The 22,055-nt window shown below is 39.9% G+C and overlaps 1 protein-coding gene and 1 pseudogene across 1 annotated transcript; one reads left to right on the top strand and one right to left on the bottom strand.

The window, feature by feature from the left end:
* The first annotated feature begins 2,409 nt into the window (after positions 1 to 2,409).
* Positions 2,410 to 2,725, top strand: LOC132520611 (small nuclear ribonucleoprotein G-like; annotated as a pseudogene).
* A 6,760-nt stretch (positions 2,726 to 9,485) lies between these two features.
* DPPA2 (developmental pluripotency associated 2) lies at positions 9,486 to 20,726 on the bottom strand. The gene is made up of 7 exons (XM_060149354.1): positions 20,703 to 20,726; positions 18,794 to 18,941; positions 16,999 to 17,159; positions 16,525 to 16,578; positions 15,867 to 16,125; positions 12,183 to 12,378; positions 9,486 to 9,594 (listed from the first exon to the last, which is right to left on the bottom strand). The coding sequence occupies exons 1-7, from the start codon at positions 20,724 to 20,726 to the stop codon at positions 9,486 to 9,488; spliced, it is 951 nt and encodes a 316-aa protein (XP_060005337.1).
* Between the last annotated feature and the right edge of the window lie 1,329 nt (positions 20,727 to 22,055).

Below are 22,055 nucleotides of genomic sequence, written 5' to 3'. Positions count from 1 at the left end.
TCTTGGAAGTTCAGATATACAGTTTTTACTTTCTACATTTCTTTTTTGAATATAATGAGCATGTAATCATTTTATAATAGAAAAAAAAAGAGTAAGGTAAAGGGAGTAATATCTTCTCACTCAGAATGTAGGACCCATAGTGGGAAAATACCTCAATATAATAAAGGCCAAATATGACAAACACAGCTAACATCATACTCAACAGTGAAAACCTGAAAGCATTTCCTCTAAGATGAGGAAAAAGACAAGAATGTCCACTCTCACCACTTTTATTCAACATAGTTTTGGAAGTCCTCGCCATGGCAATCAGAGAAGAAAAAGAAATAAAAGAAATTCGAACTGGAAAAGAAGAAATAAGACTGTCACTCTTTGCAGATGACATGATGCTATACATAGAAAATCCTAAAGACACTACCAGAAAACTACTAGAGCTCATCAATGAATTCGGTAAAGTTGCAGGATACAAAATTAATATACAGAAATCTATTGCATTTCTATACACTAACAATGAACTATCAGAAAGAGAAATTAAGGAAACAATCCCACTTACCATCACATCAAAAAGAATAAAAATACCTAGGAATAAACATACCTAAGGAGGTAAAAGACCTGTACCCCAAAAACTATAAGACACTGATGAAAGAAATTGAAGACAACACAAACAGATGGAAAGATATACCATGTTCTTGTACTGAAAGAATCAATATCATTAAAATGACCATACTACCCAAGGCAATCTACAGATTCAATGCATTCCCTATCAAATTACCAATGGCATTTTTCATAGAACTAGAACAAAAAAATTTGAAATTTGTATGGAAACACAAAAGGCCCTGAACAGACAAAACAACCTGAGAAAGAAGAACATAGCTGGAGGAATCCCTGACTTCAGACTACACTACAATGCTATAGTAATCAAAACAGTATGGTACTGGCACAAAAGCAGACACATAGATCAATGGAACAGGATAGGAAGCCCAGAAATAAACCCACACACTTATGGTCAATTAATCTATGACAAATGAGGCAAAAATATACAATGGAGAAAAGACAGCCTCCTGAACAAGTGGTGCTGGAAAAGCTGGACAGCTACATGTAAACAAATAAAATTAAAACATCTTCTAACACCATATAGAAAAATAAACTCAAAATGGATTAAAGACCTAAATGTAAGAACAGATACTATAAAACTCTTAGAAGAAAACATAGGTAGAACACTCTTTGACATAAATCACAGCAACATTTCATTGGATCCATCTCTTAGAGTAATGGAAACAAAAGCAAAAAAAAAAAGGGGGGGGAACCTAATTAAACTTAAAAGCTTTTGCACAACAAAGGAAACCATAAACAAAACTAAAGGACAAGCTACAGGATGGGAGAAAATATTTGCAAATGATAGGACTGGCAAGAGATTAATTTCCAAAATATACAAACAGTTCACACACCTTAATATCAAAAAAACAAACAACCCAATCAAAAAATGAGCAGAAGACCTAAGCAGACACTTCTCCAAAGAAGACACACAGATGGCCAAAAGGCACATGAAAAGATGCTCAACATCACTAATTATTAGAGAGATAGAAATTAAAACTACAGTGAGGTACCAACATACACTGGTCAGAATGACCATCAGCAAAAAGTATACAAATATGGAATTCCCTGGTGATCCAGTGGTTAGGACTCAGCGATTTCATTACCGGGGCGAGGGTTCAATCCCTACTCAGGGAACTAAGATCCCACAAGCTGCATGGCATGGAAAAAAAAAAGTTTACAAATAATAAATGCTGGAGAGGGTATGGAGAAAAGGGAACCCTCCTACACTGTTGCTGGGAATGTAAATGGCTACAACCACTATGGAGAACAGTATGGAGGTTCCTTACAAAACTAAAAATAGAGTTGCCATGTGATCCAACAAACCTACTCCTGGGCATATATCCAGAAAAGACAAAAACTCTAGTTGGAAAAGATACACACACCCCAGTGTTCATAGCAGCACTATTTACAATAGCCAAGATGTGGAAGCAACCTAAATGTCCACCGACAGAGTAACAGATAAAGAAAATGTGGCATATATATTATATATATGTAATACACACACACACACACACACACACACACACACACACACAAAATGGAATACTACTCAACCATAAAAAAGAAAGAAATAATGCTATTTGCAGGAATATGGATGGACCTAGAGATTATCATACTAAATGAAGTATATTAGACAAAGACAAATATCATATCACTTATATGTGGCATCTAAAAAAATGACACAAATGAACTTATTTACGAAACAGAAATAGACTCACAGACATAGAAAACAAACATGGCTACTGCTGGAGCATGAGGGATGACTCAAATTCTGTTTGGAGGCATCTTTGAGCTTGCTGAGTAGACATCATAAGCAAAGCTCACCCTCCCGAGTTGAAGAAATTTATGGACAAGAAGTTATCATAAAAATTAAATGGTGGCAGACATGTCCAAGGAATACTGTAGGGATTCAATCCCTTTATGAATCTTGTGATAGATGAATGTGTGGAGATGGCAACTAGTGAGCAACAGAACAATACTGGAATGGTGGTAATACGAGGAAATAGTATCATCATGTTAGAAGCCTTGGAACAAGTATAAACAATGGCTGTGTTCACCAGAGAAATCAACTGCTTCTATGTGTCCCCTCTCCACATTTTATTATGATAAAATCTGAGTCATGTACATTTTCTTACTGAACTTTTTTGCTAAATAAACTTTTGTAATAGTCAAAAACAAACAAACAAACAAAAAAGAAAACAAACTTATCGTTGCCAAAGGGGAAGGGGGGGAGGGATAAATTGGGAATTTGGGATTAACAATTACACACTACTATATATAAAATACATAAACAACAAGGACCTACTGTATAGCACAGGGAACTATATTTAATATCTTGTAAAAATGTACAGTGGAAAAGAATCTGAAAAAGTATATGTTTGTATATGTATACCTATAACTGAATCACTTTGCTGTATACCTGAAATACTATAAATCAACTATACTTTAAAAAAAAAAGGTGGGGGCTTCCCTGGTGGCACAGTGGTTAAGAATCCACCTGCCAGTGCAGGGGACATGGGCTCAAGCCCTGGTCCGGGAAGATCCCACATGCCGTGGAGCAACTAAGCCCATGCACTACAACTACTGAGCCTGTGCTCTAGAGTCCGTGAGCCACAACTACTGAGCCCGTGCGCCACAACTACTGAAGCCCAAGCACCCTAGAGCCCATGCTCTGCAACGAGAAGCCACCACAATGAGAAGCCCTTGCACCACAACGAAGAGTAGCCCCTGCTCCCCACAACTAGAGAAAGCCTGTGTGCAGCAACGAAGACCGAACACAGCCAAAAATAAATTAATTAATTTTTTTTTAAAAAGTAGGACCTTCTGCAAAACAACTGGTTTAGACTCTTCAAAAAAAAATTGTAACTGGGAATTCCCTGGTGGTCCAGTGGTTAGGTTTCCCTTCTTTCACTGCCCAGGGCACAGTTTCAATCCTTGATAGGGGAACTAAGCTCCCACAAGCCACAAGGCAGGGCCAAAAAAAAAAAGTAATGAAGAAAGTAATGGGGGAATTGATCCTGAAAAAGTTTTAATAACCAAATATAATGTGTAAACATTGACTGGATTTTGTTTAGAAACATTTTGAACAAATGTGAAATTTTGAAAAACTCTGGTTTTGATCTCTACAACTTTTAAATAATTTAGTAAAAATATTATATATGCTGTAATATATATCAACTTTAGAAAAATATAACACACTAAATTAGGTAGAGGGAATATAAGTATTCATTGTATTGCTTTTTTCAGTTCTTCAGTGTGTTTTGTTTTTTGTTTGTTTGTTTTGCGGTACGCGGGCCTCTCAGTGTTGTGGCCTCTCCCGTTGCGGAGCACAGGCTCCGGACGCGCAGGCTCAGCGGCCATGGCTCACGGGCCCAGCCGCTCCGCGGCATGTGGGATCTTCCTGGACCGGGGCACGAACCCGTGTCCCCTGCATGGGCAGGCGGACTCTCAACCACTGCGCCACCAGGGAAGCCCTGTTTTGTTTTTTATAAATTTATTTATTTATTTTTGGCTGTTGGGCCTTTGTTGCTGCGCGGGCTTTCTCTAGTTGCGGAGGGGCTACTCTTCGTTGTGGTGCGCGGGCTTCTCATTGTGGTAGCTTCTCTTTGTTTCAGAGAATGGGCTCTAGAGCGAAGGCTCAGTAATTGTGGGGCACAGGCTTAGTTGCTCCACAGCATGTGGGATCTTCCCCAACTAGGGCTCAAACCCGTGTCCCCTGCTTTGGCAGGCAGATTCTTAACCACCGCACCACCATGAAAGTTCCTTCAGTGTGCTTTAATGTTTTTCTAATGAAGGTCTGAAGGAGAAAGGGGAAATTTATGGCTTCTTGTCGGGAAACATGCAAGCAAGAAAAGAGTGAAGCGATATTTAAAGTACCTAAAGGAAAAAAAAACTTAGAATTTTATGTTTGGCAAAATTTTCCTTCAAAAGTGAAGAAATAATTTCTCAGACAAAAACTGAGGGCATTGGTCACCCGTAGATGTGTCTCGCAAGAAATGTTAGAAAATTTTCAGAGAAGGGTGAGGAAAGTTATTGGAAGGGCTGGAGAAGTTTCCCAAGGGGCGGCGGCAAAAGGCTGCTGTCACCGGATCTTACCCACTTCTTTTGTCACCGCGGGACCGTCGCGAAGTCCATACGCTTCCGCAAGACCCGAGCACTCTCACTACCTGCGCAGCCAAGTCGGCGTGCGCCGCCCAGTAATTCCGAGCGGAACCGCAACGGGAGCCGTGCAGGTTCCGGAGAGGTGGTGCGCGCCACTCCGGAAGTAAAGCGGGGAGGACCACGGCTCATTCTCGCCTGGGGCTCCGCCCACAGACACATCTCAGGTGCAAACCCCGCCCAGCCAGGGATCTTTTGAAGGATGATTTGCACAGAAAGCTGGCTCTGCTGGGATGCTTGGACTTGGGAGAGGCTGTAAAGGTCCCTAATCCGGTTGGGGTTTCAGGGAGGATCGGGAGCTGAGTACTTCAAGAGTTATCTAGGCAAAAGGGGACGGGAAGAGCCTTCTGGGCAGAAATTGTACGGAGAAAGGTCTTGAGGTAGAGAAAAAGGAGGCTAGACTTGTAGGCAGAGGCAGATTTATAGTGAAGCTAATGAAGCTTAAGTTTCAGAACCTGTCATTTGCACTACCCCTTTCAAGGCTCGGTACCTAATTTTTGCATTATTTTTCTCGAGGGCCTCCCGAATTGTGTAAGGTTTAGACCCCACAAAACTTGACTCCACCTAGGGAGCCAGTGGAAAAGAGGGACATGATCAGATAATTGTTTATAAAAATGATCATCTGATAGCCTATGATCGGAGTAGGTAGGAGTAAGGCGAGGAGATCAGATGAGAGAAGGTAATGGTCTGGATTAGTGTGGTGGCAGTGAAGACGGAGAGGAGAGAATGGATTCCACTTACAGTCAAGAGAGAGTAGTGCAGGACTTTGATTGGCCCTATCTAAAACAGTACCATGGGCTTCCCTGGTGGCGCAGTGGTTGAGAGTCCACCTGACGATGCAGGGGACATGGGTTCGTGCCCCGATCCGGGAAGATCCCACACGCCGCGGAGCGGCTGGGCCCGTAAGCCATGGCCGCTGAGCTTGCGCGTCCGGAGCCTGTGCTCCGCAACGGGAGAGGCCACAACAGTGAGAGGTCCGCGTGCCGCAAAATAAATAAATAAACAGTACCATACTACACCACCAGTTAATAGCTGTCCTTTTGCCCTGTTTTATACTTTTGACTTATTACCACCTGATATGTATTTTATTTTCTTTTAGTCTGCTAAATAATTTTCAAAAGGTTGAAAACATCTCTTATAAAAATATAAAATGAACACATGACAAAGATTTTATTCATCATAATAAACTACTCATCCATTATTATCTTAAATAATGAGGGAACCAGTAAGATGGTAGGTAAGACTTGTTCAAATGAGAATTTGAGTTTCAGAGATTTAGATTATCAGCCAAAGGAATACTGAAATGAATTTGCTAATATTTGCAAAAATACTAATATCCTATGAAGCAAAAAACTGTAATTCTGGGAGTTATTTCTTCAATCAGATGGAAATGGATTCCATCTCTACTAGACAAAATCCATTTGCATTACTAGGAATAGGAAGTATTTGCATTGTTCTCAGACAAGAATTATTTGCATTGCTATCAGTTTTCTACAAGTTAGCCTCTACCTACAAAGTTGTATGATAGTTTAGTCAATATAAAGGCAATCAAAGGTATACCCCAGCACTACAATGAAAGATGACCCAGTAATCCTCTTCTGCCCATTTACAAGTTCTGGACAATTTTTCTGGACATGTCTACCCTCACTAGAATGTAAGATTTAAAAGAACAAGGATTTTGTTTAATTCATTGTTGAGTTATGAGCACTTAAAACTCTATATGGTACATAGCTCTCAATAAATATATATTGAATGAGTGAGTGAAAGATGAGAAAGTAGGGATATGAGTGTAAACAATTTCTTCAAGAAGTTTGTTACAAGGACCTAGCAATTGTTAGGTGGAAGGAGGTATATGTATAGAGAAAGGCCTTTTTTTAAAAAGTTCAAAGGCATTTAAATCCAGATAAGGACCCAATGAAGAGAGAGTGAATACACCAGAGAGGAGGTATCTTTTTCAAAGGCTTTCACCAAATATGGAGTGTCAGGACCAGAGCCACAATCTTCCTGGGAAGGGCCCCTTCCCACTCCAAGCCTCTAAAAATTGGGGGAGCAAGAGAGAGAGGGTTGGACTAGAACAACTATTCTCAACTGTTTTGGTCTTGGAACTCCTTCACACTCTTAAAAATTATTGAGAATTATTGAGATTTTGTTTGTCTATCAATATTTGCCAGATTAGACATTAAAACTGAGTAACTTTTAAAAATATTTTTTCACTAAAAATAATAAACCCATTACATGTTAACATAAATATCTTTATGAAAAATAATATATTTTCATAAAGAAATTTAGTCAGAAGAGTAACATTGTTTTACAAATCTCTTGCAAATTAATGTCTGGCTTCATAAACCTGGATTCTTAAAAAAAAAAATCTTCAGAAAGAATATGATATAGGTCAGAAACTCAGCTCTAAAGAAGAGTTCTAGAAAAGAAGTAAAAGGAGATAAAATCTTTTATTTTTCTTATTCCTAATTGATCTAACATATGTTTGTTCAAAATAAATAAATGGATAAATAAAATGAATGACAGCAATGTTATAAGGGAGAAGTAGGAGTTGGAAATACTATATTACAAGACACTTGCAATACTCGTGAATTGCTATATTGTTATTTGAAAAAGAGTCTAGGGACTTCCCTGGTGGCACAGTGGTTAAGAATCTGCCTGCCAATGCAGGGGACACGGGTTTGAGCCCTGGTCCAGGAAGATCCCACATGCCACGGATCAACTAAGCCCGTGTGCCACAACTACTGAGCCTGCACTCTAGAGCCCGCAAGCTACAACTACTGAGCCTGTGTGCCACAACTACTGAAGCCCATGCGCCTAGAGCCTATACTCTGCAGCAAGAGAAGCTACCGCAATGAGAAGCCCGCACACTGCAACAAAGAGTAGCCCCTGCTCACCGCAACTAGAGAAAGCCCACACACAGCAACAAAGACCCTACGTAGCCAAAAATAAATAATAAATAAATTCATTTTTAAAAAAAGACTTATATTTAAAAAAGAAAAGAAAAGAACTTGATTGCTAGTAACCATAGCAAACTCAAGGGCAAGCACACACAAAGAAAAAACAGTAGTGAAAGTGTAATTGATATACAGGAGAGGGGAAAAAAATGGAGTCATATAAAACGTTCAACTAAAATGAGAAGGAAAAGAGGGGAAGACAAAAAAAGAGGGTGATGAAAACAAATACAGATCTTAATCCATCTATATCAATCATGTTGAACATTGATTTTCTAAATATACTAATTAATCCAGAAAAATTAACAAAAAGAAGCCACCGCAATGAGAAGCCCCCACACTGCAACAAAGAGTAGCCCCCGCTTGCTGCAACTAAAGAAAGCCTGCATGCAGCAACGAAGACCCAACGCAGCCAAAAATAAATAAATAAAATAAATAAATTTATTAAAAAAATAAGATAGAATGGCCAAAATCCAAAGCCCTGACAACCCCAAATGCTAGGGAGGATGTGGAGCAGAAGGAACTCTCATTCATTGCTGGTGGGAATGTAAAGGGTAGAGCCATTTTGGAAGATAGTTTGGCAATTTATTACAAAACTAAACATACTCTTATGATTCAAAAATCATGTTCCTTGATATTTATCCAAATGAGTTGAAAATGTATGTTCACACAAAAACCTGCACACAAATGTTTATAAAAGCTTTATTCATAATTGCCAAAACTTGGAAGCAACCAAGGTGGCCTTCAATATGTGAATGGATAAATTATGGTACACCCAAGCAATGGAGAATTCAGCATTAAAAAGTGGGCAATCCAGCCATGAAAAAACATGAAAGAATTTTAAATACATTTCCTGTTGTGAAAGAAGTCAATCTGAAAAGGCTACTGTATGATTCCAAATGTACGACATTCTGTAAAGAGGCAAAGCTATGCCGACAGGAAGATCAGTGGTCTGGAGCTGGGGGGAGAAAGTATTAAATAGGTGGAGCACAGAACATTTTTATAGCACAGTGAAACTATTTTGTATGACACTAAAATGATGAGTATGTCATTATACATTGGTCAAAACCCATAGAGTGTACAACACAAAGAATGAACCCTAATATAAACTATGGGCTTTGGGTGACAATGATGGGTCAATGTAGGTTCAACAACTGTGCCTCTCGGGGGCAGGATGTTGATAGTAGAGGAAATGGGGTGGGGAGGAGGAGTGGTATTTGAGAATTCTGTACTTTCTGCTCAATTTTTCTGAAAGCTTAAGACTGCTAAAAAAACAAAAATCTACTAACTAAAATAAAACCAAATTACATTCTATATAGCTAGTACTTGAAGCAACAGTAACAGTCATTTTTTGGTAAACCTCAGTACGGAATCCAGACATTCCCATCTGTACTTAAAGCATCAGGCAACATTGAGGATGGCGAGGACAGAGCCTAGCAATCATTGAGATGCAAGTCACTTTAACTGTGGGCTCTCCATCATTTATCTCTTTTTTTTTTTCATGATTACTAGTAAGGAGTTTGAATCATAATCAAAGACTTCCCAACAAACAAAAGTCCAGGACTAGATGGCTTCACTGGTGTATTCTAACAAGCATTTTTTTATATTGAGGTAAAATTGGTATATAACGTTATGTTAACGTTATGTTATGTACAACATAGTAATTCGATATTTGTGTACACTACAAAACTGATATAAGTCTAGTTACCATCATTACCATACAATTACCCCCCTTCACACATTTCATCCACACCCCACCCCTTCCCCTCCGCTAACCATTTATTTTGTATTAAGACATGGCCCATCTAAAAGCAATGATGTTGGTATGTCCAAACCAGGTTTCTTCTTCTTCCCCATTGCAATTAATCTTTTCATAATTTTCTTATTCCTATAAAGCAAGTCAGAAAAAAATTTTGGAAAATGGTTTGAATAAGATAGACCATTACATACCAGCCCCTTGAAAATGACCAGTAAAATGAAGAATACCCTTCTGGAGTTTGTGAGTAGTTTGCCCCACAACCCTAGGATGGTGGGTAAAAAGATTTTATGTAATAAGCAAAGGAACAACATTGTCCACTTAATATCAGGGCTCCTATTCTCTAAACTACAATTGGTTCTACTTCCTTTATCTTCATACTCTCCCTTTCCTCCTCACAGCTTCTCCCCACATCCTCTCTCTGTTCACACTACTCTTGGTATTCCCATTAAAAATTAAAAAGAAACAGAGGAGGGAAGGAAGGAAGGAAGGGAAGACACAAACAAGCTCCTTTGATATTACTGCCTCAACTAACTGCTATCTCCTCTAGCTCCGGTAGTAGAGATCATCAATATGACCTGTTCCTAGTTTTTCACATGCTCTGCTCCAACTATCACCTGACCCTCTCAACATACTCTCAAAAAGACCGCCAATGGTGTACCAAATTCACATTCCCAGCAACACTGCATTAACCATAATCTTACACGGCCATCTCACTACCAACTATTTCCTTCTGAAACTCTCAACCCGTTGCTTTTTTTCTCATTTATCTCCCAACCTCTAACTGCACTTTTTCAGTCTTCATTGCTCACCTGCCATCGATAAGCTGATTCTCTTTTAAGGTTCTTCTGCAGTCCCTTCTAATTCTTACATATTCTTATGTTCAGTTTGCATGTTAATGACTCCCAAAGATGTTTCTCTCTAACCCATACTTCTCTGAACCATCTGACCCATCTGAAGCATCTCCCATGTATCATTCTTTGCCCTTGAACTGAACTTCTGTCTTTCCTCTAATAAGATGGCATTCTGTTCTCTATACTCCTGCAACTCTTACATTTGTCCCATTCCGCTTCAAATTCTTTACCAAGGTCATAAATTACATCTTTCCAGAATTATTATAGTAATCTCTGACACTCCAATCTAGTCTCTGTCACAAGATTTCAATCTACTTTCTTAAAAAACAAAAAAACCTCAGGACTTCCCTGGTGGTCCAGAGGTTAAGAATCTGCCTTCCAATGTAGGGGATGCAGGATCGATCCCTGGTCTGGGAACTAAGATCCCACATGCCATGGGGCAATGAAGCCCACATGCTCTAGAGCCCGCGTGCCACAACTACTGAGTCCGCATGTGCTACAACTACTAAGCCCACACTCCACAGCTAGAAAGAAGCCCACGAGCCTCAACAAAGAGCCCGCACACCGCAATGAAAGATCCTGCATGCCACAGTGAAGAGCCTGTGTGCTGCAGCTAAGACTTGATGCAGCCAAATAAATAAATATTTTAAAAATATATAACTATAAAAAAATAAAAATCTAATTTCCCTTCACACCCATCTTGCATCACCTCCATCCAATTCTATCACCAAAAGCTGAATTTTGTGCTCATGAGTTCCACGTCTATATAAAACCTAAAGCACTGTTTATGTGTATACACAATGTGTATTTTCTTGAGTGGAGAAGATGTTGTTATCATTATTTTCTCAAGGAAATCTATGTCCCAAAAGTGACTGAGAAACTATGACACACAGGATAATATGAGACCTTTAATATAGATATAAAACCTTCAATAGTCTGCTCCTTCCCTTCCCAGACTTATTTGTCAATATAAGCTTCAATCATATTGGCCTATTTGCAATTTAAGCAGGTCATATTCTTCCATGTATTGGTAGGGGCTGTTTCGACTACCAAAATGCCCAAATTTTTACTTTCTAACTGGTAAACTCTTCCTCAGTACATGTAATCCCTTCTGAAGTTTCCTTAAGTCACTGCAATATAGGTCCTTTCCAGATAGTTTCATAGCATCTCTTACTCATTTTCATCTCAGCATGCTACATGGGTTTTGTCTTACTAATTTTTGTATCCCCAGCTAAGTATCTGACATACGGTGAGAACCTAATTTTTTCTTTCTTAAAAGAGATCTCTCTAAAATTGAGGCAGTTAAGGTCTTAACTTGTCAACTACCTTGTTAAGGTTGCTAAGAAGAAGCCACATTTATCTGAGTTCTAATCCACTGCTAAATTTTTTTTTAATTTATTTAATTTATTTTTATTTTTGGCTGCATTGGGTTTCCGTTGCCGCGCGTGGGCTTTTATCTAGTTGTGACGAGCGGGGGCTCGCGATGCATGGCTTCTCATTGCAGTGGCTTCTCTTGTTGCGGAGCACAGGCTACAGGCTCACAGGCTTCAGTAGTTGTGGCTCACGGGCTCCAGAGCACAGGCTCAGTAGTTGTGGCGCACGGGCTTAGTTGCTCCGCGGCATGTGGGATCTTCCCGGACCAGGGCTCGAACCCATGTCCCCTGCATTGACAGGTGGATTCCTAACCACTGCGCCACCAGGGAAGCCCCTGCTAAATTATTTTTGCTTCCTATTTTTGCCTGATCTATATGGCAAATTAAGAAAACAGCATGTTTGCCCTCTGCCTTCTCCTACTAAATTTTCCAGAAACCCATGTAGACATCTATTGTTCTGTGTGTCATATTTAGAAAGATACTTAAGGATTACCTCTTAGCACATTCAGGACATAACATATTATCTTCTAGGTCTGGGGATGGGAAAGTGCAGGCAGGTAACATGAAGAGAGAGATCATCCTCCTGGGAGTGTTAGGCACCCAGGTCTGACCTGCATGGAACTGCAGGCGAACCCAACCTTCTGTGTCTGCCAAGAGTGGTCTGCCATGGACCACACACCACCGGACACCTAGGCAAGGAAAAAGAAGCAAACATAAACTGCTACAATCAGGTAACCATACCCCAATCCAATCCCTCAGTGAGTCACTCTTGAATCAACTGAATGAGAAGCATGGAAAATGTAGACCAAAAGACAGTGTAATCTAACTTCACAAACTACATAGCACAGAGGACAATAACAATTAACTTTTGGAAAACTTGCTTTGTGTCCAGGATTTTGCTAAGTGACTTACATGTATTAATACATTTATTCTTAAGAACATCATTAATATTTACCTTCTATTTACTTTTCTTATTTACAGGTGAAGTAAGTGAAGCTTACAGTGTTAAAATATCATAATTTTCCCAGAACCAAAACAAGGATCTAGGTATTCTGATTCACAGCCAATTTGCCTAACCATTACATTGTACTGCCTCAACTATGGAAAACAGGCAAAAGGATCTTTTTTAAAAGTCTAAGGAACAATCTAATTGGAGAAATGGGATATTTGAGAGACAACAGAGTAGTAAGTCCTATAGATATCAAGTGTCTGAAATTGAGAGAAAGGAGCAATCACTGTAGGCTTAAAATATCTATAAAATCTCCCCAGTCAGACTATAAAATAAGAGTAGAGATGACCACGCTCTTGGATTGGAAGAATTAATATTATTTAAATGGCCATACTACACAAAGCAATCTACAGATTTAACGTGATCCCTATCAAATAACCCATGATTTTTCACAGAACTAAAAAAATAATCCTACAGTTTATACCGAACCATAAAAGACCCAGAATTGCCAAAGCAATCCTGAGGAAAAAGAACAAAGTAGGAGGCATAACTCTCCCAGACTTCAGATAACACTACAAATCTGCAGTAATCAAAACAGCATGAAAAAAAAAGACAAAACAGCATGGTATTGGCACAAAAACAGACATATGGATCAATGGAACAGAATAGAGAGCCCAGAAATAAACACACACACTATGCTCAATTAATCTTTGACAAAGAAGGCAAGAATATACAATAGAGAAAAGACATCCTCTTCAGCAAATGGTGTTGGAAAAGTTGGACAGCTGCATGTAAATCAATGACGTTAGAACACATACTCACACCATATACAAAAATAAACTCAAAATGGCTTAAAGACTTAAATATAAGACATGATACTATAAGAGAACATAGGCAAAACATTCTCTGACATAAATTGTAGCAGTGTTTTCTTAGGTCAGTTTCCCAAGGCAAAAGAAATAAAAGCAAAAATAAATAAATGGGGCCTAATCAAACTTACAAGCTTTTGTACAGCAAAGAAAACCATAAACAAACAAACAAAAAAACTTATGAACTGGGAGAAAATATCTGCAAATGACAAGACCACCAAAGGCTTAGTTTCTGAAATATACAAACAGTTCATAACAAAAAGACAAACAACCCAGCCAAATAATGGGCAGAATACCTAAATAGACATTTCTCCAAAGAATACGTACAGGTGACCAACGGGCACATGAAAAGATGCTCAATACCACTAATTATTAGAGAAATGCAAATCAAAACTACACTGAGGTACCACTTCACACCATACAGAATGGCCATCATTAAAAAGTCTACAAATAACAAATGCTGGAGAGGATGTGGAGAAAAGGGGGAACCCTCCTACACTGTTGGTGGGAATGTAAATTGGTATAGCCACTATGGAGAACAGTACAGAGTTCCTTAAAAAAGTAAAAACAGAGCTACCATGTGATCCAGCAATCCCACTCCTGGGCATATATCTGGAGAAAAATATGGTTCGAAAGGATACATGCACCCCACTGTTCATTGCAGAGCTGTTTACAATAGTCAAGACATGGAAGCAACCTAAATGTCCACTGACAGATAAAAAAGATGTGGCACATATACACAATGGAGTATTAGCCATAAAAAAGAATGAAACAATGCCATTTGCAGCAACATGGATGTACCTAGAGATTATCATACTAAGTAAGTCATAAATAGAAAGATAAATACCATATGATATCACTTACATGTGGAATCTAAAATATGACACAAATGAACTTACCTACAAAACAGAAACAGACACACAGACATAGAGAACACAGACTTGTGGTTGCCAAGGGCGAGGAGGTGTGAGAGGGATGGATTGGGAGTTTGGGATTAGCAGATGCAAACTATTATACACAGAATGGATGAAAAACAAGGCCTTACTGTATAGCACATGGAACTATATTCAATATCCTGTGATAAACCATAATGGAATAGAATATGAAAAAGAATGTATATGTATAACTGAGTCACTTTGCTGTACAGTAGGAATTAACACAACATTGTAAATCAACTATACTTCAATGAAATAAATTTTAAAAAATAAATTTTAAAAGAGTAATTTAAAGAATGTGGCTAGGCACACTCCTGGATCCCAGTAGGTGCTTGATAACTGCTGAATGAAGAGGAACTAAAAGGATGAGTAGGGCTTCCCTGGTGGTGCAGTGGTTAAGAATCCACCTGCCAATGCAGGGGACACAGGTTCAAGCCCTGGCCCAGGAAGATCCCACATGCCACGGAGCAACTAAGCTCATGCACCACAACTGCTGAGCCTGCGCTCTAGAGCCCACGAGCCACAACTTCTGAGCCTGCGTGCCACAACTACTGAAGCCCGCGCACCTAGAGCCCGTGCTCTGCAGCAGGAGAAGCCACCACCACAAGGAGAAGCCTGCGCACTGCCACAAAGAGTAGCCCCGGATCGCAGCAACTAGAGAGCGCCTGCCCGCAGCAACGAAGACCTAATGCAGCCAAAAATAAATAAGTTAATTAATAATAGAAAAAGAGGATCCAGAACACCTCTGGAAATGGGACGGAGAGAGGAAAAGAATTCAAGCCAAAAAAGAGAATGACTTTGTGCTGGCCTGAGGTAGGGTCTGATGGAAATGAAAACAGAAATATCAAAGAGTGGAGCAGGAATTGGAGAAAGATGTGGCTAAGCTATTCTCGAGATTTCTCAAGAGGACAGGGGCCCCAAATATTTTAATTATCATTGCCTACTTTTAGGATACCAAGTTGTATTTCATAAGCCTCACAATCATTCTATCAAGTAGAATAGCTGAAATCTTCATTTTATAAATCAGGATACCAGGGTTTATGCTGAGTAACTTGCCAATGTCACATACCTAGGAAGTGGTAAGACGAGGGTTTGAACCATGGTCATTTTAATTAATTCTTCCGATCCAATAGAAAGGGGAAGACCTCAGGCTCTGGCTGACCACATTACCAGATTATGCTTTCTTCCCACCTTGGATCTGTGCTTAGCGATGAGAAAGTGTCCCCACTCAGCCACCTGGCTCAGAGAGCCATTCAGGCAAAACTTGGGTATGTATCAATCACAAGATAAGCCCTCTATGAACCTAACGTCCCATCTGCAGATATTTTAACTAACGCTTTCCCTTTAACTACCAGCAGTATTGGACTAATAAAAGTGTGCCTTTTTTCTCTGGCATGGTAACCATTTTTTAAGGTTGATCTTACCGGAAGCTTGCGGCAGAAAGCACTCCACAGAGGTAGGCAGGGGACGTGAATTTACAGCCTTAGGTTGAACAGCTCTTGCAGCAATTCTTGACCATGCTGCCAACATGGCTGCCTGAGCTGAAGTTATCACTTCAACCATGTTAGTCCTTTCCTCATTCTCACTCATCTTCCTTTTCTGAACACTTGCTGTCTTGGTCACCGTCTTGTGTTTCCCTGGACATGACTGCAATCTGGCCTCCCGTGATGATTCAGGAATATACTGCAAATGGAATTCACGATGAGTATGCAGTGAAGAGTCACTGCCCCAAGGACATTTGGGTTGATTTTATCATTCTTCGTACATTGACCTGTGTATGTCAGTGTGGGAAGGGTTTAGGAATAGTAGTTCCCTCAGAGCAGTGGTTCTTAACTGAGAGAAACTTTGATTGTCAAAACTGTGTATAGGGGGAGGGAGATCACTGACAGACTGTGGGTAGAATCCATGGATATTTAGGCTACTAAACATCCTAAAATGCACAGGACAAGCCCCAGGACAAAAAGAAATTAATTGGCTGGAAATGTCAATTGTCTTGGTTGAGAAACCTTGCCACCATATAGAGATGGTGAAGAGGAGGAAAAATTCACAATCAGAACTTACATCATGACACTCCTCACTCACCTGATCTTTTTCAGGATAAGCATGTTTCTGGAGTCTCAGATAAACCTCTATTTTCTAAGGAAATTAAGAAGGGAAATAAAAATTAAAACCTGCAGACTTCCCTGGTGGCACAGTGGTTAAGAATCTGCCTGCCAATACAGGGGACATGGGTTCAATCCCTGGTCCGGGAAGGTCCCACATGCCGTGGAGCAACTAATTCCCTGCACCACAACTACTGAGCCTATGCTCTAGAGCCCCAGGCCCACAACTACTGAAGCCCACATGCCACAACTACTAAGCCTGCACACCTAGAGCCCATGCTCCACAACAAGAGAAGCCACCGTAATGAGAAGTCCATGCACCACAACGAAGACCCAAAAATAAATAAATAAATTTAAAATTAATTAATTAATTAAAAATTAATTTAAAAAATTAAAAGCTGGCAGAGCTCCCATACTTATTGCAAGCACCAGAGATTCCTACCAGTGCACTCACCTGACCATCGGTACTCAAATTAAGTTGTTGGCACCATTTCCGCAAAGTGTCCCGACTCACGTTGTTAATTGGAGGCAGTATGGTTGGCAAGGGATAAATTGGTTTACTACAACTAGATGTTGGGCAAGCTTTGAACTGTTCATCTGTTTGAGGAGGATGAACTGAGAAAAGAAGAGAACCAAAGTAGTAATAATGTAATATTTGCAAATTCTTTAAAATTTTACGAAGTTCTCACTTATCTCTCATAACCCAATTTGTACATATACATATCAACTATTTTTCTTCATCTTACAAATAAGGTAATAGATTCAGGAGTTAAAGGACTTGCCCAAGATCACACCACCATTAAAATGGCAGAACTGGGACTCAAATACACATTTTGAAATTCTAAATTCCACTTTTTTTACACTACCTATAGCAACCTGCTTTTTGCAGCCATAAACAACCACCTGGATAGAACATTATATTGGATTGCTCCTCCAAAATGTGTAGATGTTGGACCACAAAATATCTGTCCCTACAGAAACAATTAAAACCACCTCATCCAACAATGGTCCTCCATTCTGTCAACCTGCCTCATTTTTCTCTACAGAGAAAATGTACCTTGTCTCACATCACTTTGCTTAACTTATCACTATCTACTTTATCTGGAAGCCCTCGTTATTTGCCCCCAAAATAAAATCATTCTGAAAATACTTATTCAATGCCTTCATATGAAGCCCTGATACAAAGGGTCATATTAAGAGCCGCTAGATATTTGATCAACAATTGCTCACCAAGCAAAAGACTAGATGCTTTTCAAAATGATTTAGTCTCCCAAATACCATCTTATCTTATATCTGGAATCTAAAAAGGCTGAACTCAGGAACGGAGAGTAGATTTGTGGTTGCCAGGAATTGGGAGTAGGGGAAATGGGAAGATATTGATCAAAGGGTACAAATTTTCAGTTATGAGTAAGTTCTAGGGATCTAATGTATAGCATGGTGACTACAGTTAATCGTATAATGTATGCTTAAAAATTGAGAAGACAGTAAATCTTAAAATGTTCTCACCACAGTGGGGGAAAAGTTAACTAAGTGAGGTGATGGATGTGTTAATTAGCCTTATTTTGGTAATCATTTTGCAATATATATGTGCGTCAATCATCACCCTGTACACCTTAAAATTACACCATGTTTTATGTGTCAGTTATATCTCAAAAAAGCTCGAAATAAAAGAAAATGAAAAAAGCTCGGAATGATTTGGTTTTCATAAGAAGTATGTAAAAATGGAAAGAAGATTGAGCTTCATGGGTTGGGAATTTGAGCTCACATCTAGCTGCCCCATGAGGTCATGCTCTGTCCAAAGCACTCCACATGCCTAGTTTTTTGGGGTTTTTTTTTTTTTTTTTTTTTTTTTTTTGCGGTACGCGGGCTTCTCACTGTTGCGGCCTCTCCCGTTGCGGAGCACAGGCCCCGAACGCGCAGGCTCAGTGGCCATGGCTCACGGGCCCAGCCGCTCTGCGGCATGTGGGATCTTCCCGGACCAGGGCACGAATCTGTGTCCCCTGCATCGGCAGGGGGACTCTCAACCACTGCGCCACCAGGGAAGCCCACATGCCTAGTTTTTGTGTCTTTTTAAAAGCAAGACAGTAATGGTGCTTAGCAAATGAGCAGTATGAGAGTTTGAGAAATCTCCTACCACAGATAATCAAGGTGAGATTTAAGCTGGGTGTTGCATAGTTAAAGAACAGGGGAAGAAGAATCTTCCAGAGCTGGAGAAGAAGCAAACTGAGCTCACCCTGTTGTTCTCATACCTTGGTTATCTGGACTCAGTGACTCCACTTTGACTTCTGAAGTTGAAGAAACACTTGGTTCCGTTAGATGGTCTTCAACAATTTCCTCATTAACTGGAATCAATGTAAGAACCATATTTTCTTCACCTAAGACCTCTTGAAAGAAATTCTGGAAAAGCAAGGCTCAATCACTGATTCTCATTTAATGCTGTACAACTAAAATGTTTACTTTCATGGCACAACTAATGAATAAGAGAAGCCAATAGCTGGATGGAAAGACTGAGATTCCCTGAATTTGGTATTGATTCATAGTCCCTTTATTAGATGGGAAAAACAATGAGGAAATGGGCAAAAGCAGATTTACATGTGGATGATAAGAGGAAATTAAAGCATAGATCTTGGGTTTGGGGAAACCATTTCCTTCATGGCCTTCCTCTCCATCAGTTAAAACACCAAATACTTTCATTTTATCTCCTAAATCTGTGTAGAAGGTGTTTCTGCCTTTTCATCTTCTGTTGTGTGATTCACGTTATCATCACTGGCAGGATCAGTAATCTCCTGTGATTCCAATCCATTCTGGCTCCTTTCTGCAGACTGCTCTCCTGCTTGTTCAAAATACTTCAGTTAAAAGACAAAACTCCCTGGTGTAGCCTGTAAGTTCTTGAACAGCCGGGCCCCCTGCCTGCCTTTCCAGCTTAAGAGCCCTGAGCTTTCTGAGCTTCAGCCATACCAACCTTGTTTCAGCCCCACGACCGGAGGGGAGCAAAGGTATCTGTCTTACCCTCCATTGCTGTCGCAGGGCTTACACAGTGCCCAGCACAGAGTGGACACTCAGTGTTCTTTTAACAATTTCATGAATGAAAGATAAAGTGGATAGGTAGGAAGGAACTGATATTTACTGGTTTTGTACAGTCCTCATGCACTGTGCCAGGAGCTTTTTGTATTTCTCATTTAATCCTATAACACACTTGTAGTAATTTATTAGTTTTCCTATTTTAGAAATTAGGCAACTGAGGCTCAGAAATTAAATGACCAATAACATAGAGTCACGTATGCTTAAGTTTCTAGCTTTTCCTCTCCAATCCAAGGGTGAATAAACTCCATTCCAGCTCAATTGCAATATTCTTTTCTCTGAACAGCTAAGTGTATCCGATGCGGCCAGGCCAGTCCCCGTCCCCCCACTCCCCGCCCGCCCGTCCCTCCGCAGCCGGTTTAAATCTCTTCAAAGACTTCCCCTTGCTCTGCACTTTAGCTAGCAAAAAGGATTTTGCCTTTGTACACCACTTTTTCAAAGCACTCCAGGAAACATTTCACTGGTCAGCTTAAAAAAAAAAAGGACATTATATTGGGAGAGTATCACTCCACTCAAGAGGTAAGCAGCTATATGACTTGCCCATAATCATATACTTCATATTGGCCAATTCAGTTCTCTAGCCCGGTATAGTGGCCCCTGCAAATACCTATGAAACCTACTCAATTTATATTTTCCTCTAGTCCAGGACTACCCAGACCTAGTCAGGAGACCCTTTGGTACCAAGGACATTGGGAGTAGGTTTGCTTCTTACTCCTGGGGGAAAGAAACCTACTAGTCACATCACTTTCTGACCTTATCCACGTTACCCTTTTCACTTTCTTTTTACGGCAGCTCTCCATTTCTTTACCGTTTTATCTTGCCCAGCTACAACATGTCTTTCTACAAAATAAATATCTTACTTTGAACTAGGAACAGAAATATTTAGTTTCTCCTTTTTTACTTTCACCCAAGTTGTATACCGCAATCACATGAAAGAAAAGTAATAATTCGCTTGCAAAGGGAGGATTCTCAGATAGAGATGTCTTACATCCAGAAAGACGGAAATATAAGTGAGCTCTAGAAAGGCTTTAAAAAGTGAATCTGTGGGAAAATAAATGAAATTCAAACCAAACTTACCTTCTCACAATTTGGGTGTGCCATTCCAAGGAACTCTCAGAGAAAGGCAGAGCCGGCAATGTTAAGGATATCTGCAATTTAATCCTCTTAACCTGAGGTTTCTAGTCCAATTTCTCCTTTTATAAGCAAATGTCTCCTACTTCCTGTTTTCCAGAAGAGCTGTCTTCCTTCCTCCTCTTTTTCCCCCTCCCTTGTTATCTGACAGTGTGATAATTTCATCAGTTTTATACCCAGGCTTGTCTATTAGGCAAGAGTTAAGTTATTGGGTAATTAATATCACTCCTGATTTTTAAAAAAATTTTTGGGTTTTATTCCTTTAAGGTGAGACTTAGGTGAAACTTGAAAATGACAAACACTTGTTGACAAGTTACAAACAAATAAACAATCTTTGTAAACAATATTGGTGATGGATTGAATGATGCTTTGTGGAGGGAATAGAAGTTCAAAGGTATTTTATAACTGATTTATGCCCATGGGTGTTTCACTCACTGGGAGATTAGATTTAGATTGTAGGGACTGGATAACATGATCTCTTCTGGATCTAGATCTAAACACAGGTTTTAAGCCTGCAATAATGGCGAGCTGAGTCGAAGGGAAAGGTTTGGCTATTCAGAATAAGAACAGCAGAAGCCATAATGCTAAGGCAAGTGATGTACTAATGAATGCAGGAGAAGGAACTGCAAAAACTTGGGAATTGCTGGAGGATAATGTTGGGGGCAGGATGTGATGAGACAGGAGGTAGGAAAAGTCACAGATGTTTTTATAGGTCACTCTAAAGGAGCCAGAGTTTGTAAAGGAAAATATATTCACAAACAGTATGGCAACTCTGACATTCGTTGGTCTCACGATGGGCTTTCTCTTCCCCTAGGTAAATGGTCTGGTCCATCAGTCGCAGGACCCAGGGAGCCGAGATCAGTTTAACTTAAATATTATATTATATTCAAAGTGCAAGGGCTCTGCCTCAGTTTGCTGAAGAACTGGTTGGAAAATTAAACTATGAGACTCTACCCCAGACCTTCAGAATCAGATCCTTAAGGGCAGGACCCAGAAATCTGTGCTTCAACCAGCCCTCAGGGTTGTTCTTATGCACCTAAAAGTCTGTAAACATTGGCTAGATCAGGGTGTGACCAAATGGTTTTGGATTAGGCAGATAATGCTTGGAATCCTGGCTCCTCCCTTCCAAGATGGAAACTGAATTGGCCCATAGAGATTCAGCCAAGAAAACACTCCATCTCCCCACTTGGGTGTGGCCCCTACTTACAGGCTTTTTCTGGATGATTTAGAAGGGAGTTGACCTGGTAACCTGAAGAGTTTGATTCCAGTGCCTTAGGTTAGGATGGGACTTCAAGTGGG

The sequence above is a fragment of the Lagenorhynchus albirostris genome, chromosome 5 (assembly GCF_949774975.1).
Source record: "Lagenorhynchus albirostris chromosome 5, mLagAlb1.1, whole genome shotgun sequence".
NCBI classification, from domain to species: Eukaryota; Metazoa; Chordata; class Mammalia; order Artiodactyla; family Delphinidae; genus Lagenorhynchus; species Lagenorhynchus albirostris.
Note: the sequence above shows the minus strand (reverse complement) of the source record. Positions and strands in the feature narration are given on the sequence as shown.

What these genes read in the sequence shown, in the direction of transcription:
- DPPA2 (XM_060149354.1), bottom strand. Translation starts at nt 20,726, where the DNA reads ATGGCACACCCAAATTGTGAGAAG. An exon ending in CTTATCCTGAAAAAGATCAG is followed by an intron (nt 16,126 to 16,524) that starts GTGAGTGAGGAG and finishes TTCCATTTGCAG; the next exon opens with TATATTCCTGAATCATCACG. An exon ending in CTTTCTGCCGCAAGCTTCCG is followed by an intron (nt 12,379 to 15,866) that starts GTAAGATCAACC and finishes TTCCTTGCCTAG; the next exon opens with GTGTCCGGTGGTGTGTGGTC.